The 27,446-nt window shown below is 44.1% G+C and overlaps 1 protein-coding gene across 2 annotated transcripts in view; it reads left to right on the top strand.

Annotated features, from left to right (window-relative positions):
* Positions 1–27,446, top strand: part of LOC146980685 (zinc finger MIZ domain-containing protein 2-like) — a 41,611-nt gene continuing 14,165 nt past the window's right edge. The window contains exons 1-13 of one of the 2 annotated variants that reach the window (XM_085785719.1): positions 1–168; positions 5,394–5,489; positions 8,139–8,253; positions 10,533–10,738; positions 12,008–12,164; positions 14,173–14,430; positions 15,247–15,502; positions 16,349–16,467; positions 17,485–17,580; positions 19,073–19,262; positions 23,043–23,184; positions 23,913–23,991; positions 25,666–25,797. In XM_085785719.1, coding sequence (XP_085641845.1) covers positions 5,440–5,489; positions 8,139–8,253; positions 10,533–10,738; positions 12,008–12,164; positions 14,173–14,430; positions 15,247–15,502; positions 16,349–16,467; positions 17,485–17,580; positions 19,073–19,262; positions 23,043–23,184; positions 23,913–23,991; positions 25,666–25,797 — 1,800 coding nt within the window. In that variant the 5' untranslated portion in view covers positions 1–168; positions 5,394–5,439. Of the gene's footprint in view, positions 169–5,393; positions 5,490–8,138; positions 8,254–10,532; positions 10,739–12,007; positions 12,165–14,172; positions 14,431–15,246; positions 15,503–16,348; positions 16,468–17,481; positions 17,581–19,072; positions 19,263–23,042; positions 23,185–23,912; positions 23,992–25,665; positions 25,798–27,446 lie in introns of both variants that reach the window. The other variant, XM_085785718.1, reaches the window with a different exon arrangement.

The raw sequence follows: 27,446 nt of genomic DNA, 5'->3' as shown, positions 1-27,446 counted from the left end.
GGTTGTTGCTGGTTGGAGGAGAAGGAGGAGAAGGAGGAGGTGGAGAAGGAGGAGTTGAACGGGGAGAAGGAGAAGGCAGCTGCCCGGTCCTTGATGCCCCGGAGGCCCCGGAGGAGCTGAGACTGCGGGGCCGCGGAGCAGCGCTCGGACAGCGGGGAAGCAGAGGAGGTAACGCCGCTGTGCTGCTGCTGCTGCTGCTGGGGGAGAGAGAGGAGAGGAGAGAGGAGAAGCGGCTGTGTGTGTGTGTATGTGTGTGTGTGGGTGTATGTGGCTCTGTATTGTAGACTGAGGACCGCAGGGTACCAGGTTCGAGCCCCTCGGAGCCTCCGCTGCTGCTGCCCGGCGCTGAGCCACATGTTCCCCGACATTAAGCGACTGTTTTGTGCTGGAGGAGGAAGCTAACTGTTAGCCTCTTAGCTTCCATTGTCACAGCCCGTTGAGCTAACGGCTAACTGCTAACGGCTAGCGGCTAGCGGCTAGCTCGGTGCCAGCGACAGCGACGGCGAGGGTTTATTCTTTTTTTTTAACGAAACAATTTATATATATATATTTTTAAAACCCACTCTCCGTGTCTGACACCGTTTGGATGCCGGGGTGTGGTGGTGTTGTGTTTTCAGGCCGTCTGGCCGCGCTACACGGCCGTCGTCTAACTGGTTAGTTAGCATGATGCTAACAGCTAACGGCTAGTCAACTGCCCGTATCCGTTAGCGTTAGCACCGTTAGCATTAGCTCCTCCAGCGCTACAGGGAATCTCAAAATGTCTCCGGACTCTTTCATTTTGTCGGACGGTTCGAACCAGATGGTTGTTTTTATTTTATTATTATTATTAAACTGAGACACTGCAGGTGAACAGGGCGAAAAAAAATAATGAAAAAACTAACAGATATCATCATGAAACTTCCCAAGTTTATCACTCACATGAATGATGATTACAAGTTCTATGTTTAATAATGTAAATGAGGCAATATCTAATGAAATATGCACTAATTTCCATATATTTCCAGAACAGAAATCTGAACAATGGATAAAGCTACTTTGTTTTATTTTGTTGACATATTAGAGTCTTTAGTTTTTACAGAGGAGGATTGTGGATATCTCTTTTTATCACTCTGTAAATGAGAAAATACTGTCACCAGCCCTAAAAATATCTAATATCTCCATGTTTTTAGTAATAAAATGTTGTATAAATGAGGCTGTGAATGATATATCAACAATCCCCTCTGTAAAAACCTTCAGAATATAGACAGGGATCAAAGTGGAAGGTTTGGTGTCTGGAAGTGCTGCTGAGTCTGAGTCTGAAAAACTCTTTCAAGACTTGAACTGTAAAATTACATAGATTGTTATTGTCAATCCTACTTTTTTTTTTTTTTTTTACATCATTGTTGAGGAGAAATAGACCTTTACTATGATACCTGACATGACACGACTCAGTTGGTTCACACACTTCGGTCACAGCAACAACAACTATTATTGAACCAGTTAAAGACAAAACTAATAATGAACGAATCGATAATAATCAGCTGTCAGTCGGTGTGTGTGTGTCGGTCGGTGTGTGTGTCGGTCGGGGATGTGGCGCCAGTTCCACACACACGAGAAAGAGAGAGAGAGATGGAGGTGAAAGAAGCTGATAGACGGTCAATGTAGATTATTGATCTGATCAGGCAGCTATTGATTATTTAACTGATGTTCGTGCTGCTGTTGATACAAACTTTCCCAACTTTACTCTCCCAGCTGTGTGTGTGTGTGTGTGTGTGTGTGTGTGTGTGTGTGTGTGTGTGTGTGTGTGTGTGTGTGTGTGTGTGTGTGTGTGTGTGTGTGTGTGTGTGTGTGTGTGTGTGTGTGTGTGTGTGTGTGTGTGTGTGTGTGTGTGTGTGTGTGTGTGTGTGTGTGTGTGTGTGTGTGTGATCTTTCCTAGGAAATAGTACGGAAGGGAACTTTTCCAGGAAAAGTTTCATAAGAACTAAAGGTCACTGAGAGTTTGTTTGTTTTATTATTATTAATGATGACTTTATTTATAGAACAAATATTTCCAACATTTAAAACAACACACACACACACACTCTTACTGTCAAAGGTTAAAAAAGTAAACTGTGTTTGTCAGGTTGAAAAGGCAGCACGTGATGCGTTCAGGTGCACCAACACAAACGGCGTCTTCATTAAAGGAGGATTCCGGTCATTTTCTAAATAACTCTCTACAGCTCTCCTCCTGCTAGCTGCGCTACACTGCAGTTAAACAGAGACTTTGGCCTCTTTTATGCTCAAAATATCACTACACATGCTTTACAACATCCACCAGTCCTCACCACACAACACTGACTGTGTTTAAACTCTGTTATTATGCGAGAGCAGCAGTTAAAGGAGAATTCCGGCCATTTTTAACCCCTAAATTTACCCCTAAAAACTTTTAACTCCGGTTTGCCTGCATCAATTTTAGTCGAGGTTTTGCTCCCCCCAACACTGGGTGACCATCAGGACGACGATTTAGGGGTAAAAAAAATGGCCGGAATTCTCCTTTAACTGTGTGTTTTTATCACGTAGCTCTGTTCATGCTGGCTTCAGCAACAGTGGCCCCTAACTTAAACTTTTTTAGGGGCACGCACACTATTAATTGACATGCAAAACAAATATTGACATGTCATTTTCATTCATGGTCCTCACACACATCGACTTGCACCTGCAATGACAGTTTCTAGGTTTCACCAGTGTAAAAAACAAACAAAACAGCAAATGTACTGGTTACACATGCACCAGTAGAAGAAAGATTTACTTGCACTGTCTCAAATTTTTAGCGGCAAAATGCCTCCATGTGGTCTGGAGCCCTGTAGTCGACTGTTGAGCTCTGGACCGTTTCCATATCGATGCAGACGGCTCCTCATCTGGTTCCAATAAACACTCACAACCATCAAATTCAAAATGTTCCTCCGTCTCTTCAACATGGGATTCAGACGTGTTCTCCTTCTTCCACTTCCTGCTCCGATGCGCTCCACAGTCGACTAGTCAGGTCTGGCCAGGAAGGCAGCATCAACAGAGCTACGTGATGAAAACACACATGTTAACACTGCTCTCTCATATTAACAGAGTTCATACACAGTCAGTGTTGTGTGGTGAGCAACTGGTGGATGTTAGAAAGCGTGTTGTGTAGTGATATTTTGAGCATAATAGAGGCCAAAGTCACGGTTTTAAAGTTTAGCGTTACTTAGAAAATGACCGGAATCCTCCTTTAATGCTCCTCTGTTTGGTTTCACTTCCTCTGTTCCTGTGGTGATGATGATGATGATGATGAAGACTCTGGCCCACACTGTTCATCATCATCATCACATGTCTGAGCGGTGAGCGGCTCTGAGCCAATCAGGCGCCGGGCTGATGATGCGTTCAGTGACACGGTAACATCCAGGAAAGTTGAATCATGGATGTGAAGCTCAGACTGAAGCGACTCACCGACCGGGGCTGAAAAAACCCCGTCCACTGTCTGATCAGTAATCAAAGGTCAATAACCAGATCAATGTGAAGGTGGTTTTCATCCGTATCATCCATTTCATCCATGTGTAGAGCGATGAGGCGATGGATCAATAAATCAATCACAGTGATCGATCGACTATTAGTTTGTTGGTTTATTAAAGGGACAATGAAGGGACTTTTGTGTCAAGTGGCAATCTGCTCATTTTACCGGTTCTCTGCAGTGTGACGTCTCCCGAATCATTTCTACAGCTAAATAAATATATTTGTAGGTAAATCTGGGGGGTGTGGCAGCGTGGAGAGCAGCGGTGCAGGGGTGCAGCGGTGCAGCGGTGCAGCGGTGCAGCGGTGTGGGTCTCTGGCTGCAGCGCAGCAGCTCCGTGACACTGCTGTGTGACTGGCCGGCGATGAGTGCTCTGGGGCGGGGGCGGCCGGTCACAGCCCCCGCTGCACAGCCCCCGCTCCGCTGCACAGCGCCGTGAAAACAGCAGAGATAACGGGCTTTCAGATCCGAGTCTCCAAACCAGAAACGTTTGTAACAGCACCGGAAAAAGTCGCCACATTTGTCGTCGGTCGCTTTTGTCAAAAGAGGGTTTGGAAAGTCGCCAGATTTAGCAAGAAAGTGGCAACACTGTAGCCGACAGCAGCACAGCGCTGCAGCTGACCCCAGAGCAGCGTTCAAGGAGAACGATTACTCAAACAAAACCAAGATCACACAGTTTATAAAAAACATTATGTTTTGATTGTAGTTTAAAACAGTTTTACATATCAGAGGAACCATATTCACACACAGGGACCTCAGAGTGTCTATTATCGTAATCTGTAAAAAAAAAAAAACGCTTTTGACGAGTTTACTCGTCAATGGTCGCGAAAGAGTTAACAACGTAGATTCATCCACATTAATATGAGACTTTTTTATTGTCGCGGAATTTTTCGTTCTGCCACTGGAGAAACTCCTTGTTGTCCCTTTAAAGCAGAAGTAAGCTGAATGTTTGTGTTAATCTAAGTCTTAAATCGTTGTATCTTCCGACAGCAATCACTTCTATAGAGTGTTTGGTCTGAAACACGGGTCTGTCAGTCACTCTGCTCTGCTCTGAGCCCAGGAGAAAACTTTCCTTGTATCCTACAACCTTTATCCAATGAGGAGAGCGAACGGCATAAAGGGGCAGTCCTCTCTGTGTGTGCAGCCAAGGGAAATGTAGTCTGTGATAGGGCTGTCCTTCCTTCTTCCCCCCAAATCAGGTTCGAATTTCTAACCCATCTTATGTTAAATATTCGAATAATATTCAAATTTTTGATGACGGTGGCGACAAGGACACAGCAGAACAATCCTGCATAGGAGCTGTCCATGGTTACTTCACCAAAAGTCTCTTGAAGTGTTAAACAGAGAACTATGGACAAATACATAAGTTATCTAGACGTGAACCATATGTTGCGGTAAAAAAAAAAAAAAAAGGTCGTTGATTTGGTGTAAACCCCCCCCCCCCCCTCCTCCTCGCGGGGGCTGCGGGGTTAGGGCACAGAGTAGTGGTGCAACAGATCACAGCTGATCCGTGATCACAAGTGGTCCGCGGATCGATCAATTAAAAAAAAGAAAGGTGTGCGTGTAGAGTGGGGACACATACGCCACCGTGGCGGCCGAATGAACGGGCAATTAAAAAAACTCTGCTTGTATATTTGAAGCTGCAGCTCTACCTTTACTTGTGCACAACAACAACTGCATTGTGTTTTATCAACATGTGTAGCTACTACTCTGAACGTCGCGACGCACCACGTTAATTTGCCTCGTTAACGTTCGAACGTCAGTTTCCACCTTCGAATGTTCTCATTTTGACCAACATTCATTCGAATTGTATTAGAATAGCGAAGTTCGTTCTGACAGCGCTGGTCTGTGCTGAGCTGATGATCGATGACATCGTCTCTCTCTCTCTCTCCAGGAGTCTCAGCGTCTGATTGGACCCCAGTGACTCCGCCCCCTCCACCATGAACCCTCTGAACCAGATGAAGGCTGGACTGGCCAACAACCCTCACAGGTACACACACACACACACACACTAGTTACGGCGTAGCTACGGCGCCAACACGATGCAGAACCATAAACCAGGCTTAACGCTCCTTATGTTAAACCAACACTAAGGAACTTTTCAACCTTCATAAAATATTTTCATAACTTTTGTGATGATACATCGACTTACAACAGGTTGAATGACACCTCTGTCGTGGCCTGAGGGGGTCTGTATCATTATGGTCTGTATCTCTTTCTCTGGCACTAAGCAGCTTTGAGGAGCATGGTAGGAACCCTGCTCTCACTTTACTTTCACTTTCACTTTTGCGAGTCACAACAAGGAGGGAACAGGCAAAACGGCACTTTAGCAATGGATTATGTTTGTGTTTTCACTTTGAAATGATCCACTGGAAACAGAAACTTAGTTTTGATGTCTTCTGTTAATTTTAATGCAGGATATTTACAGGGCTTCACGCTAGTGCTCATGGGAAATGGAGTCTTCCTTCAAGCAAAACACTACCGCTTTGGTCCACAGGCGCCGCCAAACTCAACCAAAACTGAAAGTTCTTTAGTATTGCTTTAAATACTCAAATTATATTCAGATGTTTAAAGGTATAGTACGTAGGAATCCCCCCCCCCATCTAGCGGTGCGGTTGCATATCTGAACGTATTCTTGATGTTGCATTCAGGTGAAATGGGGCAGACGTCAGACAGACAACAGACGCTGCATGTAACAGGATAAACAAGCCTCTATGTAAACAAGTGGTCTGACAACATGTTGTCATGGTGATGTGGTATTGTTTTACCGTCTTTCTCTGGTGGAGTAAAATGACATCCGGTTGGTTTGCCGACGGCCGTTATTATTAACTTCACCGTTTATCCATCTGTCTGTGTCTGTCCTGCTGCTTCTGTCAGTGTCTCCATAGACTCTATATAAGAGTAATATATACCAGTACATGTATCCACCACTTTATTTTCCCATGATCCATTGCGTCACACCACAACGGAAGTCGGTTTTCAACTTCCGTTTCACCTCGTAGTAGCATTCTAGAGCGGCTAACTGGTAGCGTTAGCCACCGGTGTAGGTACCAAATGTCACCTGATCCTGGTTGATTCATTAATTTGGTTTAATTTGGTTTAGCAAGACAATTGATGTAGGTACAAAGGATTTCTTGAAAATGTTTCTTGTTGATACAGGGACCCTGAATCTCCTTCCTGATGGGAGTCTTTCAAATGCATGATTTAGAGGATGTGAAGGATCCTGGGCTATCTGTGAGGCTTTCCTCCTAGTCTGAGTCGTGTAAATTTCCCCTAGCTGCCTCTGGGGGTTCAGTATAATTTTGCTAGCTGTGTTTATAATTTTTGTAAGTTTACTTTTGCTTTTGGCCCCCAGATTCCCATACCAACATGTGATGTTGTATGAGATTATACTTTCCAGCAGACTGGTGTAGACCGTCTTCAGCACTTTTCTACTGACCTCAAAGCTGTTAAGTCTCCTTAACTCATTGAGTGCCATTGACGTATATATACGTCAGCAACTGCAGGAGGAGTAGGAGAGCAGGCATCACTCTGCATAGTAGGACTCCTACTTGTTGTATTTTAGTTTTTTTTTTTTTGTACAATGAAAAAACATGTGAAATGAAATTTTCAGACGTCTTACATGTTTTTGAAGCCAAAATTAAAACGGATAAATCACTGTTTTTCTTGAGAGACTCTCTTTCACAAAAATGCATTTTTCTCAGCTTTCTAGAAAAAAAGTGGTCTTTTTGGTGCAACCAGGCTCTATTCAACTTAAGATAAATTAAGAATGGAACAAGGTACAAACAAATGTTTTTCTCCCTAGTTAAATAGAGAGTCTCCTCTTTCCTTTGAGCTGTTTGGTGTTTTCAGAGTCATAGTACAAAATATTCTCTTGGTCTTAAAATATTACTCAAAATGCCCCGAAACGCTGGCACATGGCACTGACCATTTTATAAAAGGGCTGGCACTCAAAGAGTTAAGAGAAACAGTCTCTGGGTTGCTTTCTTAAAGATGTGGTCAGTGTGTTCAATAAAATTCAAATTTCTATCTAGGATGATACCAAGATATTTAAAACTACTGACTATCTCAACATCTTGGCCTCCTATTTTAACTGGCTGACATGTAGGTTGTCCAGCCCTGGCCCTCACAACAAGTTCTTTGGTCTTAGTGGAATTTAGGAGGAGGGCGCTCTCCTCACACCAGGCCACAAGGCGGTGTATATGATCAAAGTAGGCCTTCTCCAAATCCCCATTTCCATTGACCATTTGACCCACCAGCGCCATGTCATCCGCATATTTAATTAGACTAAACTGACTATCACAAATTTGCATTTCATTAATATATAATCTAAAATGTAATGAATGGAGTGTCATGGCGACACCCAGCGTCGTTCTCCGTTAAGTGGTGGATATAAGAGTAAAATATCTATAGGCTGATATGTAACGACCTGCTGACGCTGGGCTCAACAGCCGAGCCTGAAGCCCTGCCCCCTCCTCTGAAGCCCCGCCCCCTCCTCTGAAGCCCCGTCCCCTCCTCTGAAGCCCCGCCCCTCCTCTGAAGCCCCGCCCCCTCACAGAGCGGCAGGTGTTTCTGTACCATGTGATTCCAGCTCCCTGAGAGTCACGTGACCTGTGTTTCCCTCCCTCCGTTTCCTTAGCGACGGCTCGTACCCCTACGACCCCTCCAGCTGGCAGCAGCAGACCAATCAGCCCACAGGGTCCCTCTCCGTGGTAACCACCGTCTGGGGGGTGACCAATCCCTCGGCCAGCCAGGTATGACGTCATCATTAAGGTCTTTGTTTTCTCTCTCTCTCTCTTATACACAGTCTACATCACATGAAACACAAAATAAATATGTGTGGTAAGATTGGGCATCATTAGACTGTTGCAAGTTGTTATAAAACAGACACATATTGGGCCTCATTCACCAATATCTTCTTAAGAACCTTCTTAGATTCTTTCTTAAGTTGTTCTTAAGAGGTTCCTTAAGAAAACCCTACGTCAGATTCATCAACGCGTTCGTAAGCCTCAGAATTGTTGGCAGCTGTGTTCCTACTTGATGAATGCCATCTCCTCGTAAGTTGAGGGCGTGTGCCAGGTGAGTCTAATTAACATATGATTAGCATAGGTAACGGCCCCATCAATGCCCGTAAAAGGGCATGAGACTGCAGGGCCGTGTGCACACAGCACCCACAGGCACTGAGCAGAGAAGGTGAAGTGAGAAAGAAAGTTGAAATGCTCAAATGAAAATCTGGGAGGGAGCACCAGACTCCAAACATAAAAAGAACTTAAGTAGTGAAGTGGCGCTACTGCGGCAGGAATGAAACAAAGAAACAAACAAACAAATTATAAATTATATTTAGTTTATATTTTTATATTTATATTTAGGCTATATTTAGTAGCGTCAGCCGTGGATGCAGCTCTTCGGTTGTTATCAGAGAGACCACACTCTCACGTGTGCCATCATAAATATCATATTATCACATATGAAAAAAACACAGTTGTGTGTGAACACTTACAGTGAGTGCACTGTTGCAGCCCGCAATCAGGAAAAAAAATCATACCCGCAGCAACCCCCCCCCCCACCCCCCCCAAAAAAAGAGAAAAAAAACTGATATGAATTAAGTGTCTATAATGTTTTTTAAGAGACTGCGATGATTTGTCAATTATTATTATTAATTTATATAATTATTAATTATTATTATTAAAAACATCATAAAAGATAAGAAAATAATTCTTATTCAAATCATATAATATCATACAACTGCAGAACAAAAGAAAACGCTATAATCGGTTATTTTTGCAGAAGTCTCAGCACCTAAAAGTGCGTAAGTATACTCCTGACTGTTCGTAGATTTTGTTCTCAGTTAAGAACAAATTCTGGATAAGAAAACATTCATGAATGCCACAATCTTCGTAAAAACTTCGTAAGTAGGACTTAAGAACAAATTTGTTCTTAAGAACGGTTCGTGAATGAGGCCCATTGTTCTTAAATGATGAGAGTAACAAATGATAATAAAAAAACGACAACAATATTAAATGACATCAATAATGGTTCTGATCAGCATTCGTGTACTTTTCTAGTATCGTGGCAGAATGTTACATATTGTGCAGCTAATTTAGTAAATTGTGGATCTTCTCCCAGAAATACTTTTAACAGATCATCAGCTGTTTTCCCCTGGTATGATGGATCTGCTGCACTCACTCACACTCAGTACGTTTACATGCAAAGCTTAATCCAGCTCGGCTCAAAATTAGATTTTGGCGTCAAATCAGACTTCTGTCCTTGTCTCAGTTTACATGCAACTGAAAAAACCTAATAACTGACGGGGTCCGCCCCCTCATGCGGCGTCACCTGTTGCTTCAGCAGGTTAATACGCCGCCTGTCCTGTTGACTTTTCTGTCACCTCCTAAAAAACTGAATATAAACAACTTAGTAGCTTAATAATAAATTCTCAACTGCAGTTCCCGACCAGACGCGCCAGTCTGGGCTGGATTCACTCTGAGGATAGGATACGGGCTTCCTTTTTTCCTCTCTCTCTTTTAAAAAAAAAAAAAAAAAACACTCTTGCTGGTGGCTCTGTGTGAGATGCATTGAATCGGCGCTGACGTTGGGTTTTTTTCTTTACTTTGCCGGATTCAGGCGGCTTCTCTGCTCCACTTGGTGCACACGCATTGTCCAGTTCTACTCCGATTAAGGTGTTTACATGACGGAGAAAATCTAATTCCAATCACATTATCTGGGTGTCTTAATCGGAGTTCTCCAACTCCGATATCAGTCGGACTGAGGTGTTTACATGCACTTCAGTTGTCCAGTTATAGTTGGATTAAGGCAATAATTCGGTTTTTTCAAGTGTCATGTAAACGTACTGACAGAGAGAGAGAGAGAGAGAGAGAGAAGCGCACATGCATGCTAGTGGTGGATAAAACCAAACTTATCAACCAGCAGTGTTTGCTTTAATTAACCAGTCTGTGGCGACCGCTCATCTATTTTGGTTTCAAAACGGCAATTTTCATGCCTTGTTGTGTGTGTGTGTGTGTGTGTGTGTCAGGGCCTGGGTGGAGGCGTGATGGGGCCGGGCGCGGCGCCGGGCGGCGGGCCGATGATGGCGGGCGGCGGCGGCGGTCTGGCCGGGGGGCCGGGCGGCTACATGGGGCAGCAGGGCTACGGAGAACCCAGCAAGGCCTACATGAACCAGGGCATGTACGGACGCACGCCGGGCGGCTACGCAGGAGGACCGGGGGGCTACACGGGGAGGTGAGAGCCGACTGGGGGGTTGTCTGTCTGTCTGTCTGTCTGTCTGTCTGTTTCTAGGCCTGGGACGATAATCAATAAATCAATTAAAGGGACAACAAGGAGTTTTTAGTTTTAATTTATTCGTTTAATAAGGGACAATGTGCAATTACATTAAAGGGATAGTAGCATTTTTTTTAAAGTGGGGTTGTATGATCTACAAATAGCCCCTAAGTACTTTAATTGCAGTAGAAGACTCTCTGCACTCCTCCCGTTAGCAACGCCAGCCCATAATAGCCCTGCCCAGAGATTTACAACATACAGTGTTTTGAATGGACCCAAAGAAACGGCCTATTTTCACGGCCTAAAAGAGGTTTTACCTGAAAAAAAAAACACAGTTCAATTGTTCGCTATAATATAATTTTTTCCAGCCCTTCAAAGTGCAGGAAAAACACAGTTTTTATTTGGACCTAACCAACTCACGTATCCCTCCGCCCAGGGTTAGCGCCCGCCGATCAGCAGTTGGTTAGGTCCAAATAAAAACTGTGTTTTTCTTTCAACTTTTTCAGGGTATCCGCGGGGTCTTGAAAAGTATTAAAAGGTGATAAATCAATTTTGGGAAATTTAAGACCCTTAAAAAGTATTAAAAAGTATTTTTACGACTTCATAAAGTCTTAAATTTTGAAGGTATTTTTTCTGAATTAGCTGTCCAAGAGTTTGAGTCCTAAAAAACATTGTGAAAGTGTGTGAATTTATTCATTTTATCAAAAAAACAAAGATGAACCAGTACATAAAAAAGAAAATAAGATTGTTGTTTTGGTTTTTTAGGAGTGGAGAAATGTTTTTTTTATTTTTATTATTATAAACTTTGCCTTTTATTTATTATCCTAGCCTATTTTGAATTCTGTAGCATCATAGTGGTCTATAGTCTTTATCACAAACTAAAACTGTTAAGTTAAAAGTGTCACTGATGTAAATGGTTACAGCTTGAAGCGGCGGTGAGGTGTTGAAAAATATTGAGACGGTCTTGAAAAAGTCTTAAAAAGGTTTTAGAATTAACTTCAAGATTCCTGTATATACCCTGTTTTTAACACAACGTGGATTCAATTTCCAATAATCAATCAATAATCTTTTGAACTGTGAAGCCGTTCACATCAGCAGACAAGTTGTTGTTTGTCCATTGAAATGAAAACATTCTACATTTTATTTTCATACAGTTTATTAAAGAGTAAAAAGTTTATAATTTGATTTATGTCGTCAGTATCTTCAGTTTAACTCTGTGTGTGTGTGTAGTTACCCGTCCAACCCTGGCGGCTCCAGAGGGTCAGCTGACTTCACTCAGGCCGCCGCCGCTGCTGTTGCTGCTGCTGCTGCCACGGCGACCGCCACCGCCACGGCAACCGTTGCCGCCATCCAGGAGAAACAAAACCAAGAGATGAACTACGGACAGGTGAGCGACGTCACACACCAAACTTAGGCTGTGTCCTAACCCCCCCTCCTCTCTATCTAGTGACCAGTTGTTGTAGTGGTGTCTGAATGTTTAGTGATTATTAATGTTCACTATCTAGTGACTGAATCTATCCCACAATTCACCGCCAAATGTAGTGAACATCCGATGGTCACTAACCGGAGCAAGATATCCCATCATGCATTGCAGTCACGGATCGACGCCGTTACCACAGCGGCCCAGAGCGACCGGTGTAGCTACCAAATAAATGCAGTAACGACCGGTGTAGCTACCAAATAAATGAAGTAGTGACCGGTGTAGCTACCAAATAAATGAAGTAGTGACCGGTGTAGCTACCAAATAAATGAAGTAGTGACCGGTGTAGCTACCAAATAAATGCAGTAGTGACCGGTGTAGCTACCAAATAAATGAAGTAGTGACCGGTGTAGCTACCAAATAAATGAAGTAGTGACCGGTGTAGCTACCAAATAAATGCAGTAGTGACCGGTGTAGCTACCAAATAAATGCAGTAGTGACCGGTGTAGCTACCAAATAAATGAAGTAGTGACCGGTGTAGCTACCAAATAAATGAAGTAGTGACCGGTGTAGCTACCAAATAAATGAAGTAGTGACCGGTGTAGCTACCAAATAAATGAAGTAGTGACCGGTGTAGCTACCAAATAAATGAAGTAGCGACCGGTGTAGCTACCAAATAAATGAAGTAGCGACCGGTGTAGCTACCAAATAAATGCAGTAGTGACCGGTGTAGCTACCAAATAAATGCAGTAGCGACCGGTGTAGCTACCAAATAAATGCAGTAGTGACCGGTGTAGCTACCAAATAAATGCAGTAGTGACCGGTGTAGCTACCACATAAATGAAGTAGTGACCGGTGTAGCTACCACATAAATGAAGTAGTGACCGGTGTAGCTACCACATAAATGAAGTAGTGACCGGTGTAGCTACCGAATAAATGAAGTAGCGACCGGTGTAGCTACCGAATAAATGCAGTAGCGACCGGTGTAGCTACCAAATAAATGAAGTAGTGACCGGTGTAGCTACCAAATAAATGCAGTAGTGACCGGTGTAGCTACCAAATAAATGCAGTAGTGACCGGTGTAGCTACCAAATAAATGCAGTAGTGACCGGTGTAGCTACCAAATAAATGCAGTAGTGACCGGTGTAGCTACCAAATAAATGAAGTAGTGACCGGTGTAGCTACCAAATAAATGAAGTAGCGACCGGTGTAGCTACCAAATAAATGCAGTAGTGACCGGTGTAGCTACCAAATAAATGAAGTAGTGACCGGTGTAGCTACCAAATAAATGCAGTAGTGACCGGTGTAGCTACCAAATAAATGAAGTAGTGACCGGTGTAGCTACCAAATAAATGAAGTAGTGACCGGTGTAGCTACCAAATAAATAAACTGACCACAGACTCTGGATAGCGATGCTAATTTCTGTTAGCCCGTCTATGGTGTTTTACATTATACGTTAGCATTAAGCTAGCAGACTTTATGCTTAGTTGTGACACGTTGTTGTGAACGTTGTTTCAAACTATGTGGGTTTGATTGAACATCTTTGATGCTTAAATATATATATATTACCGCTTAATATATTGATTTACTCCTCTTTTTATGTTGGTACCTATACACCCGTAGGTCTATGCTACGCCGGCCGTTACTATGGTTGTATCCATGGTAACTACACCGGCCGTTACGATCGCGGTCGGAACGTTTTAATTACGCAACATAATACGTCATTAACTGTGCGGCGGAGTCGTGTCTGAAAGTGTTTTTCATTTGACCAGTGAGTCACTATATTGAATTCACTATATAGGGAGGAGGGAATGAGTGAGTGATTTCGGACACAACCTTTATTTACAACAACAATGACAAACAGGAAGTGGAGCCACTAGCCCCGCCCACTGCTCTGATGACAGCCAGTGGGTCACTGTGATGTCACTGTGATGTCACCGTGTTGTGATGTGTCATCGTGTCGTTTCTTCTCCAGATGGGGGGTCCGGCCTACAACAACCAGTTCATGGCGCACTCGGGCCCCCGCGGCCCCCCCATGGCCCCGGGGGGGATGGGCCCTGGTCCGGGCGCCACGCGGGGCCCCCCCTCCATGGGCCCCATGTACGGACCAGGGGGGGGCCCCCAGCGGGTCCCCCAGCACCCCCAGCACCCCCAGCACCCCGGCTACGGCCCTGGACCCCAGCAGGGCCACCTGAGGCCCCCGCAGGGCCTGAAGCGGCCCTACACCTCCGAGGTCAGGCTCAAACCAGATTAATCTGGTTCTAATCTGATTACACTAACCAGATTAATCAGAAACATTCACTTTGTGCTGACTCTTAAAGGGATAGTTCACCCAAAATTGAAATTGCATCATTCTCATCATCTCCTCCCCCTCATGTGGACTAAGGGCTGGGAGAAGTTTCAGAGTCCTCCGTGGCTTCTCTGAGTTACAGGGGGTCTCGGCGTAGCAGTGCATGTCCATATGACGGTTGCAAATGGATACCAACTGTCTTCATAACAAAAAGACACACCAAAAAACATCCAGATACCTCCATGCTGCTCGTATGTAATGTCCATCTTCTATTGAAGCCCCGAAATGCGAAATTGTCCTGAAAAAACTAGCGGAAGCTTCTCGAAGCTCCTCTTCCTGGTCCGTCCAAATCTCGCGAGATTTGCGCCAACGTCAGTGCGATTACTGACGCTACAAAACAAGCTTGAAATATAGACTTATTTAATTTTTTCGGGACAATTTCGCATTTCGGGGCTTCAATACAAGACGGACACTACATACGAGCAGCATGGAGGTATTTGGATGTTTTTTGGTGTGTCTTTTTGTTACGAAGACAGTTGGTATCCATTTGCAACCGTCATATGGACATGCACTGCTACGCCGAGACCCCCTGTAACTCAGAGAAGCCACGGAGGACTCTGAAACTTCTCCCAGCCCTTAGTCCACATGAGGGGGAGGAGGAGATAATGAGGAATGAAATATGAATTTTGGGTGAACTATCCCTTTAATTATTATTTCAACATGAATGAATCAATAACCACCTGGCTCTTTGGCCCTCAGTCGTTCCCGGGGATGTCTCAGCAGTACGGTGTTCCCGTGGGCTCCAGTGTCAACGTGATGTCGGGTCCCGGTGGCGGCGGCGGCTCGATGCCGGGGGCGGGCGGCGGCGGCCACGGCGGTCCACATGGCGGTCCACACGGCGGTCCACATGGCGGTCCACACGGCGGTCCACATGGCGGCCCCCATGGCGGTCCACACGGCGGTCCACACGGCGGTCCCGGGCCGTACCCGGGCCAGAACCTGCAGTACCACCCAGGTGAGAGACGTCAGAAAAAAGCAGTAAGAGTTATTCACAAGGGAGGCAACAGAGAACCCTCAAATAGATGTTTTATTTCTGCAGGTTTGTCGAAAGTGGCCGATATAAAAGAATTTGGGATACGCCAACATTTTTTTTTCGTGTCTTGCCTCACTCCCAAGTCCATGACCAGCAGATAGACACCATCCTTTCGGCTGTGCGTGCAGTAACAAGGGAGATAGAGCCGTATCGCCCGTAATTAGCTTAGCTCAAACAATGGAAGTGTATGGGTAGTGTTAGCCTGCCTCCATCTAAAGTCGCTAATTAGCTTAGCTCAAACAATGGAAGTGTATGGGTAGTGTTAGCCTGCCTCCACCTAAAGTCGCTAATTAGCTTAGCTCAAACAATGGAAGTGTATGGGTAGTGTTAGCCTGCCTCCACCTAAAGTCGCTAATTAGCTTAGCTCAAACACTGGAAGTGTATGGGTAGTGTTAGCCTGCCTCCACCTAAAGTCGCTAATTAGCTTAGCTGAAACACTGGAAGTGTATGGGTAGTGTTAGCCTGCCTCCACCTAAAGTCGCTAATTAGCTTAGCTCAAACACTGGAAGTGTGTGGGTAGTGTTAGCCTGCCTCCACCTAAAGTCGCTAATTAGCTTAGCTCAAACACTGGAAGTGTATGGGTAGTGTTAGCCTCTGTAACAACAGAGAGGGACAGGTACTATAGGTTTTCTTCATCCTCCTCCTTTTCATTCATGGTGACTATGTGAACATTATGTAAATATGTGCAACCATGTGTAGAATGTATATTATGAATGAAATAAATCAAAATGAACCAATAATTAACCAGTTTCTCTGTTCCCCCCCCAGGACCTGGAGGACCAGGCTCCGCCCCCCAGCGCTCTGGCTCCTCCCCCTCCTACCAGGGCCACAAGATGCCCCTCCCCCAGTACTCCCCCTCCGGCCCCCCCAGCTCACAGTACTACAAGGTGAGGAGCAGGAATCAAACGGTCCATAGTAAACAAATAGTGTCCCAACCCTCTCTACAGTAAAATTGGCACATAAAATAAAAAGAGGAGTAAAGCAATATATTAAGCGGTAATATATATTTAAGCATCAAAGATGTTCAATCAAACCCACATACTAGTTTGAAACAACGTTCAAAACACACACAGCCAGTGTCACAACTAAGCATATAAAGTCCGCTAGCTTAATGCTAACGTATAATGTAAAACCTCATAGACGGGCTAACAGAAATTAGCATCGCTATCGCCATTTCACGGCAACCGAGCCGCAGCAGTAAAGCTGCTAAAAACTGTTTTAATTCTGGCTTTATCGCTGTAAACACGTCGCTTGCTAGGAAATTTGCTCCAATGTTTTGGGAGAAGTGCTGTCTGTGGAAGCCGTGACCGGGGACCATGGTAACGGCTGTCACAGCAGCAGCAGCCGCTCTACTGAGCTGATCTGCCGGGGCCGAGCTCCGTCCTCATCCCGGGGGATCCCACATGCTTTTAGAGGTTTACCGCTGGCTGGTTAAATACTTTTTGGGAGATTAATGTTGGTCTCATTGATGAAATTTAACAACTGTGGCAGTGGCATTAGTTTGTTTGAATGAAAAGTGAGCAGGACTGCCTCTGGGCTACGGACTGAAATCACCACATTTATGTAAATAAATAAATGTTTTACAATGAACCGATCAGTCTAATACATTTTATTTTGTTAAGTCAACATGGTTACTGTACTTGGCAAAGATTATTACCACTTTATGACTTAAAATTACTCGGTATTTCTATGGGAGTCCTAATCGCCGCTCTGTTATATCAATCGTTCTGGTCGGCAGTAGTCGCGGCGGTGTGTTTCACTGCTTCCTTTCTCCCGACTGTGGCTGACGAGAGGCGACAGACTCGTCGGACAAAGGCCGTCGCGTTGTGTCGGGGCGGTGTGTGTGGGGGCCTTGAGATCAGCTGATCACCTTGTTGTTGTTGTTGTTGTTGTTTGTGCAGCAGGAGCAGTTCAACGGCCAGGGGGGCGGAGCTCTGAACGCTCTGACGTCAGGCGGCGGCGGCGGCGGCGTCTACAACTCCTTCAACCAGCCGACCGGGGTGAGAGACGCTTCCTCACCTCAGCTGTTAGTTAGTTTAGTTAGTTAGTTTAGTTAGTTAAAGGACAATTCCGGGCAAATTCAACTCAGGCTGTATGTTCCTAACATTTTAGGTCTAAAAGAAGGAATCTGAAGGTTTTCAGTTTAATGTCTCCTGTTTTGTGGTAGTTGTGTCTGTCCCCGCGTCGCCACGGCAATGATGAATGGGAGCGGATTGAAGTTCTGCTGCTTAGGCTGTTTCCATCCCTCAAAGCCACAGACAGCGTCAGATGGAGACTCAAACATGCAGCCAGAAGTTTATTTACTTCAACAAGCCGACATGTTTGTAAAACTAGATCTAATTCAAAGTCTGGCGGAGTCGAGACCCAAGTTGACGCTCGGTGTGTTCAGGTGCAGTGGGAAGCTCTATGGAGCCATTTCCCTTACATTAAAAGTTGGCATTGAAAACAGAATTTGGCATTGTAATAAAAGTTGTATTGACACTGAAACAAGTATCGGCATTGAAAAATGTTGGAACACAGGTATAAAAAATACAATATTTAATTTGGATTTAAAAAAAAAAAAATATTGTGTATATATATATTATCATGTAGCCCTGCGATAGACTGGCGACCTGTCCAGGGTGTACCCCGCCTCTCGCCCAAAAGTCAGCTGGGATAGGCTCCAGCTCACCCGTGACCCTAGTGCAGGATAAGCGGTATAGAAAATGAATGAATGAATGAATGTAGTTTTCAATGTCAGTCTTCAGATTTCTTCTTCATGCCTCCCTAGCCCCTCCCCTCAGACCCTCCCCTCCACGACAAAACCCTGACAGTAACTTGGCATTGAAAATAAGAACATTGAAACAGAAAAAAAAAAATTTGAAACTGAAAACCAGTGAGACTGGGGGGAAATGCAGTGTAAAAAAACAGACTGAAAAAGATGGACACGAAGAAGAAATCTGAAGACTGACACTGAAAACTACATGATAATATATATTTTTTAAAAATCCAAATTAAATATTGTATTTTTTATGCCTGTGTTCCAACATTTTTCAATGCCGATACTTGTTTCAGTGTCACTACAACTTTTATTACAATGCCATATTTTATTTTCAATGCCAACTTTTAATGTCAGGGAAATGGCTCCATAAAGCTCCCGTTTGTGTCATAAACACAGGAATATCAACTCTGGACTTGCTTGAAGTAAATAAACTTCTGGCTGCATGTTTGAGTCGCCATCTGACGCTGTCTGTGGCTTTGAGGGATGGAAACAGCCTAAGCAGCAGAACTTCAATCCGCTCCCATTCATCGTTGCCGTGGCGATGCGGGGACAGACACAACTACCGCAAAACAGGAGCAATTAAACTGAAAACCTTCAGATTCCTTCTTTTAGACCTAAAATGTTAGGAACATACAGCCCCCAGTTGAATTTGCCCGGAATTGTCCTTTAACGTTTACTCGTTTCATAACTAACTCTCTATCTCTCTCTCTCTCTCTCTCTCTCTCCCTCAGCCGGGGCGAGGGTTGCCAGGTTACCCCTCCTCCCCGGTGCCCGGTAACCCGACTCCTCCCATCACGCCCAGCAGCTCCATGGCGCCGCCCTACATGTCGCCCGGCAACAGCGACGTCAAGCCGCCGCCCTCGTCCTTCCTGCCCGACATCAAACCCAACATCGCCAACCTGGTCCCGCCCCCTCCCACAGGTACGACCACACCTCACCTCAGCAATCTGACACATGTAATCTGATTACTAGGGTTGTGAACGATAAACCGATGCGACCGGATATTCGGTTTAACAAGTGAGAGATTGGGCTGTATCGGTAGCAGCCTCCTGAATCGATACAAATTAGCCATGAATTCCTAGATGAATCGGTTGTAGAGTCATGAACCGGTTATCGCTATGGGCTAGAGTGCTTAGCCGTTAGCGGTGTCTTTTATAGCTCATAAATCAATCAACGGGCCACGTATAAACAATTTTTTTCCTGCGAATATCTTTGTTATAACACGATTCGCTAACTGGAGTAGTTTCATGTTGTGTCCAATAACGGAGGGGGCGGGGGGTTTAACAGATGACGTCCTGATGTTAGCTTTGCTGCTGCTATTAGCACACTCCCCATCCAGGAGCTTCTCCTGTCTCTGCTGCCTGCTACAGGTAGACAACCTGGTCCGACCTGCGGGTGTTGAACACTGGACCCGACGTGGAAGCATAGACTAGGCTATTAATGAGCGATAACTCTAAACCCGGCTGAAAAAAAGCAGCCGTCTTCGCTGTAATCGCCGCGACCGGCAACTACGTTTCGACGTATATTTTGATATGAGCGTTAGCTGCTGTTAGCCACCGCCTGTAGCTCAGCTAGTTAGCTTCATCGATAAACAAACGTAATACGTAGCAGTCTTGTTGCTAAGGCAACTCCGCTGCCAGCCCCTAGAAGAACCGGTTCTTAGCTCTGACCCAGCAAGGAGTTGGTGCTGAACCAAGAACTGGTGCTGAGCAGGCACTGGCTCCGAACCAGCACCGGAACCAGCTCGGTGGAAAAGGGCTAATTACAAAAACGTTCTCACAGATATTGGTCCATGTCAAAGAATAAATACATTGACATGTGATTTTGTTGTTATTCTCTTTTTCTTCTTTCTTTTTTTTGCCAGTGCTTTAAAGCAACAATGCTTGGGGATATATTTGAAAAAATATTGTAGTACTACTGTAAGATAGTCAATTCTTTATTTTATAAAATATCTAGCCTACAACAAATATTAACCGTAGAATCGAATCGTCCTACACTGTATCGAATCGGATCGAATCGGTCTGTATTAAAAGGATATCGTTTTTGAATCGAATCGTAATCTGTGTATCTAGATTCATATCGAATCGTTTATCACAGAGAGATGTGCAGCCCTAATGATTACCTTCACTTGATAATCGAGGCGAGGCAATGCACCTGTCTCTTTAAGGCGCGTGCACCTTATCTGGATGAAAACAAGTGGATGAAACAACGGCTTTGAGGCGCACGTTTAACCAGTCGGCGGTAAACCTCTAAAAACTTGCGGATAAAGTTACTCGGCTCGTTATCGGCAGCGGGCTATCGGTTCAGTAGAGCGGCTACTGCCTCGGAGACGTGCTGGTAGCATGGATGTAGCCTACTAGCCTCGTACTACCTCTGTATTTCTCCTAAAACAAACGTCGGAGCAAATTTCCTAACAGGCGACATCTGGATAAACTGACCACAGACTGGGGATTTAAAGGGATAGTTCAACATTTTGGCAAATTGGCCCATCGCCATAATCCCTATAATAGTCATAGCAGTAGGTTCGTTACCTTTGATTGTCGGTGCAAGCTGTTTTTAGAACGGCGGAGCAGAGCCGTGAGCTGCTCAGAGCTACGCTACGGAGGCTCATTATGGGATTTCTTGGTTTCTCTCATCATCAAACTCATCAAATACACAATCCAACAACTCCACAACGCTCTGGTGGACAAGTTGTGACCTGCACATTCACCACGCTATGAGATAATAACACAACGTTACCACACAGAGTTGTTTTAGAGGGAAATTCATGTAAAACCTCTGATGCACGTTGCCTTCAGGGACAGTTTTTCATCAACAGTCTCTGTATTTCCCTCTAAAACAACTCTGTGTGGTAACGTTGTGTTATTATCTCATAGCGTGGTGAATGTGCAGCTCACAACTTGTCCACCAGAGCGTTGTGGAGTTGTTGGATTGTGTATTTGATGAGTTTGATGAGGGAAACCAAGAAATCCCATAATGAGCCTCCGTAGCGTAGCTCTGAGCAGCTCACGGCTCTGCTCCACCGTTCTAAAAACAGCTTGCACCGACAATCAAAGGTAACGAACCTACTGCTATGACTATAGGGATTATGGCAATGGGCCAGTTTGCCAAAATGTTGAACTATCCCTTTAACAGTGACTTTCTCACATGAAAAAATATTAAACCTTTTATCAGCTAGCAGACTTTATACCTAGTTGTGATGCTGGCCGTGTGTGTTTTGAACGTTGTTTCAAACAATGTACGTTTGCTTGAACATCTTTTAAATACATATTGCCGCTTAATATGTTTTACGTAGCCTATGGCATTTTTAAGCTTCATGTGTGTTATTGGACAGAAAGCAGCGCTGCCTCGGAGCATAGCCTACGTACAGAAAACACATTTACATCCATAAATAAATGTTTCACAATGAACCAATCAGTCTGTATTACATTTTATTTAGTTTGAAGGCTTGAGGGTTTGCAAGGTTCATCTGATGGACATCGAGGGACAGATTCTCTAAGTTTTGCACAGCTTTTGCTCATGCTAAACCTGCACAGGCTGAAGACCCCCTTCACATGTGTCTAAACCAAACACAGAGAGACAGATTGTGCAGGTTTAACAGGAGCAAAAACTGTGCAAACCTGAGTAAATCTGGACCCTAGTCTCATGCTAAAATTTACTGTAAATTCACCTTTAAAGTTGGTTTTTGTTGGAGCATGCCCCCGGACCCCCCCTAAGGGGTCGGTATCTTCTCACCTTTTTTACCCCTGATGAGTTTGCACCCCTGAATATGTGTTATGTTATGGGATATGTGCAATGCTGTTGGACAAATATGGCTGAGGTGTATTGTTCTTTTTGTTTTTTGTTTTTGTCATTGTGGCCATTAAAGCAGAAGTAAGTGGTCCGGTGGTTTTGGCTAATGCTGCGTTCCAGGCAGGCTTTTGAAACCGTAAATTACAGCTTCAAGTCACAACTTACGACTTTGTAGCGTTCCAGGCAACCCACTCGTGTTTCTCCGACCTGTTTTACCGGTGAAAGTCACTATAACGGCCACTCGTAACTTCTGACCGGTGAACTCGTACCAGATCGAACTGGTACGACTTCACAGGTCGGAAAAACACGAGTTTCCTTGAACGCACCATAACAGTCCTCGTCCCTACGTCGCCACATTCACGGCGTTCCTTGGCTGCACACACAGCCCTGCATGCCGTTCTCTCTCCTCATTGGATAAAAACTGTAGGATACGATAAATGTTTTCTCCTGGGCTCAGAGCAGAGCAGAGTGACTGACAGACCCGTGTTTCAGACCAAACACTCTATAGAAGTGATTGCTGTCGGAAGATATAACTATTTAAGACTTATATTAACACAAATATATCACTTACTTCTGCTTTAAGGCATTTATGGAGCAGCTACAGTGTCCAAGACAAATATCCCTGAACGGGACAATAAAGTTTATCGTATCGTATCGTATCGTATCGTATAACTGTTGATGGGGATGACACATAGATTCATGTCAAAAGACCCGAACTATCCCTTTAATCTGATTATCTTCAATTAATAATCCGATTACCTTTAGTTAATTGACTTATCTTCCCTTTATAATCTGATTGATGACCTTCTTTCTCTCTCATGATGTCAGCAGTGTGTAAACCTCTCAGGTTGTGATGTCACGGCGTGCAGGTTGTCTGACCGTGTCTGTCCGTCCACTTCCTGTCCCCAGGTAACCCTAGCGACGACCTGCGTCTGACCTTCCCGGTGCGCGACGGCGTGGTGTTGGAGCCGTTCCGCCTGGAGCACAACCTGGCCGTCAGCAACCACGTCTTCCAGCTGCGCGAGTCCGTCTACAAGACGCTCATCATGAGGTGAGGCCCCGCCCACGCCCCGTTGCCACGCCGACGCCACCCAAATGTTACCGGCCTCGAGCCCAGTAAAAAGGGGTCAACGTTGAACAACTTGCAACAGAAGCAAACTCAACTGGTTTTGTATCCTAAACATGTCCTGAGTGAGGGAAAAAAAGCCCCGAAGAATCCCACTAGGGGAAAGTTTAGAAAAACACCCAAATATAGCTCATTCATACGCCTATTCATTATTTTTCTCATGTGAATAGGGTAATTAAGCAATATATCACGACAGGCCGTGGTATATGCTCCTTATACCACGGCTAAGGGGCGTTGTTCGGCCCGACGCGAATATATTGCTTTTATAAAACGGTTACCAATAAAGGCAATATGAAAGACAAGGAATCACTTTAAATTTCAAGATGACTGCAATTTTTCAAGAGTTCTCATTTTACATGGTAGGCTATAAGCGCCCTAGCTCATTAAAGCTACAGTTGGTGAGCTGACGAAAGTGAAAGTAAACTCTGTGACTTGGTCTGAAATTTCAAGACAATACACAGACTGTCCCTTTATGAACCTCTGGAGTCAACTTATTGCTGCATAACATAAACACACACATGAATTAAGTTCAAACTCGGTTTTCGAGCACTTTTAAACCTCATGAACGTGACTGAATGTTTTTCCCAATGTTACTCACTGTGTGTGTGTGTCTCTGTGTGTGTGTCTGTGTGTGTGTGTGTGTGTGTGTGTAGGCCGGACCTGGAGCTGCAGTTCAAGTGCTACCACCACGAGGACCGACAGATGAACACCAACTGGCCCGCCTCCGTCCAGGTGCCACTTCCTGTTTATGTTTGTTTTTAAAGAGCAACTAAACCCCTCAGTTCTGGATGACGAGCTCTAAGCTGGAAATGCAAAAAATACCTTGATTATGGGCGGGGCTTCAGGAGCACTCTCCGATCCCCCCCCCCCTCCCCCCTGCACCACATTCACACCCGCGAAATCACAGAAAGGAGGGAAAAAAAGTAATAAACACACATGATATTCACCTTATTCCGCCCCGCCCACTTCTACTTCCAGGTTTTGTCATTCGACTTCCGGGCTAACAAATTAGCATCGCTATCGCTATCGCCGTTCAGCAGCAACAGTGATAGCAGTAAAGCTGATAAAGGTTTGATATTTTTTCATGCGAGAAAGTCACTGTTAAATCCCCAGTCTGTGGTCAGTTTAAAGACCCACTCCCGTGAAAATCGTGTTTTCTGAGCTTTTCACATGTTCCTGTGGCATTTTTCTTGTGTTAGAGCACTTATCAGCAGAGAAGGAAGTGCAAAATTGCATTTCAGAGTTTTTTCTGCCTTCAAACTGCTGTGAACCAATGGCAGACTCAAACTGGCAGTTTCAGGAAGACTGGAGTTGAGGGTGTCACAGCTCCAGGGGAGGGCACTAGTGCTACAAGCTCCCGCCCCGCTCTGCATCTGGCTCAGAGGTGAAAGCCTTCACAGCTCGGTGTAGCTGTGAAGGTATAATAGGTATAGCTCACCTGGTAGAGCAGCTTGCACTGTGAGCAAGGACTATGTTCCAGTCTGGGATCGAATCCCAGTGTGGAGTTTTACGTTAAACGCGCTGAATCTGTAATTGTACAATGTCCAGCTGTCAGCAAGCGGGGGGGTGGGGTGCGAGGAGGTGGCTGGGCGGGTGCAGAGCAGCGCAGTCTCCGCCCACCCCCCAGAGGTGCATTGCTAATGTGCATGGCTAATGAGCTGGTTTTAAAATGGCCGAAAAGGGTCGCGGGAGTGGGACTTTAACCAGATATCGCCTGTTAGGAAATTTGTTCCGACGTTTGTTTTATGAGAAATGCAGAGGGAGCAGCGACCGGGAGCTAGTAGGCTACATCCATGCTACCAGCTGGTCTCAGAGGCGGTAGCCGGTCTACTGAACTGATCACCGGGGCCGACTGCGTCGTATTCACGCTGGAGATAACGAGCCAAGTAACGTTATCCGCAGGTTTTTAGAGGTTTACCGCTGGCCGGTTAAACTCTTTATAGGAAATTAATGTTAGTCTCATTGATGAAATCTGATGAATCTGTGGCAGTTAATGCCACATTGTTGAATGAAAAGTGAAGCTTCACAGAAGAGCAGCGCTGCCTCGGGCTACGTATAGATAACACCACATTTACATAAATAAATAAACATTTTTACAATGAACCGATCAGTGTACATTAAAATTTGTTTTTTATTTAATTAACACTGGACAGGAACATGAGGAGAAAAAACATTATGCAGGTTTTCTGTAACATTATAAAATGTTATCTGACTCTAATTTACTTTACTGCTGTGCAGCATCGAGACCTGGAGGTTGGAGTTAGTTCTTCTTTTTTCTTTCTTGGACAAATTTTTTTATTTCATTTCAGTTTACTAGATTATTTTTTCACTGCCAGTTCTAGTTTTAGTTCTAGTGTTAGTTACTATAACAACCGTGCTGAGTGGTCTGGTGTTTCCTTCTTCCAGGTGAGCGTGAACGCGACTCCTCTGACCATCGAGCGCGGCGACAACAAAACATCCCATAAGCCTTTGTACCTGAAGCAGGTGTGTCAGCCGGGCAGGAACACCATCCAGATCACCGTCACCGCCTGCTGCTGCGTAAGACTCACACACACACCTCACACACACCTCACACACACCTCACACACACCTTACACACACCACACACACCTCACACACACCTCACACACACCTTACACACACCACACACACCTCACACACCTCACACACACCTTACACACACCTTACACACACCTGAGGGGGTCTCAGCGTCTCAGCTGGGGTCAGTAAAATGTTTTTCTAACAGGCTGACAGTGACAATCACGTGAAACTGAGGCGAACTCATTCATGGTCTCTGATTATACTGATAACAGCCTTTTCTGTGATATTGTTAATGGTGAGCACCCCCCCCCCCACCAGACAATTCCTCTCTTATTTGGTCCTGACCCGTTTGCATCCCTGAATAACAGCTTATTGTATGAAAATGTTTTATTATTGTGTCTGTTCCCTTTGTGCATCAAGATTTGCACTTACAAGATGAAGATAAAGACAAAAGTAATAAAACGGACAGGATTATATTGTGACTTATATTTGCAAAACAAAGGAGAAGAGTGAGAACAGACAAGCTTGACTTCCAACTTTTACAATGTGTCATGATATTATTGCTCTGTAGTTGTCAATAATGTTGAATTTATGCTTTTTTATTCATATTTGAAGAGTTCATTTGCAAAAGCAGATAACTCCGTTTTTAAAAAATATATTTGAAAATGTTTAATTATTATTTACACAAGGTGATATCAGTCAAACCAAATTTGAGTGGCTTTGACCAAGCAGATGAGACGTGAAACACAGATGTAACTCAAAAAAAATAAAGCTTTATTGAAAACAACACTATGTAAAGAATAATTCAAAAGCATCAGTTCATTTTTTTTAAATGGCATTTATCTGCTTTTGCAAATGAACTCTTCATTTGTAGATTGAGCTACAGTTTTTAATTCATAGTCAAGATTATTCCAAAGTTTTACTCCCTTTATAGACATACAATGACTTTTCATGCTGGGTCTTGGATGACGTTTTTTGAAGTTTGAAGAGTAGAAATATTGGGCGTATATTTGTTTTGTAGGTGTTCCCCCATACTTCCAGACAATAACTCATAAAGAATTCTATAAAGTGGTAAAATGACTTACTAAGTTAAACATTTACTAGAAAAAGTGGTAAAATCTCTTTTAAAAAAAATGTATTTCTGAAAAAAAAAAAGTGGGAAAATGTTCTAGAAAAAAGTTTTTGTTTTTTTTTAATTCTAGAAAGTGGTAAAATTTCTTAAACAATATATATAGTATTTCTCCCCCCAAAAAAGTTAAACATTTTCTAGAAAAAAGTTTTTTTTTTAATTCTAGAAAAAGTGGTAAAAATTTCTTTAAAAAAAATGATTTCTCAAAAAAAAAAAGTTAAACATTTACTAGAAAAAAGTGGTAACATTTTTCCCTAAAAAAGTTTTAAAGACATTTCTATGAAGAGTTGTGGACCCTGTTGAACCGTGAGAAGTTCTACTCTCCACCACAGACGGTGATTTAACCGTTAGTTTCTCTCTGTCCAGTCTCACCTGTTAACTGTTAGTTTCTCTGTCCAGTCTCACCTGTTAACTGTTAGTTTCTCTCTGTCCAGTCTCACCTGTTAACTGTTAGTTTCTCTGTCCAGTCTCACCTGTTAACTGTTAGTTTCTCTGTCCAGTCTCACCTGTTAACTGT

This window comes from Trachurus japonicus, chromosome 9, assembly GCF_045865225.1.
Source record: "Trachurus japonicus isolate A0001 chromosome 9, Traja_1.0".
NCBI lineage: Eukaryota > Metazoa > Chordata > Actinopteri > Carangiformes > Carangidae > Trachurus > Trachurus japonicus.
This window is presented reverse-complemented; position numbering and strand designations above follow the sequence as displayed.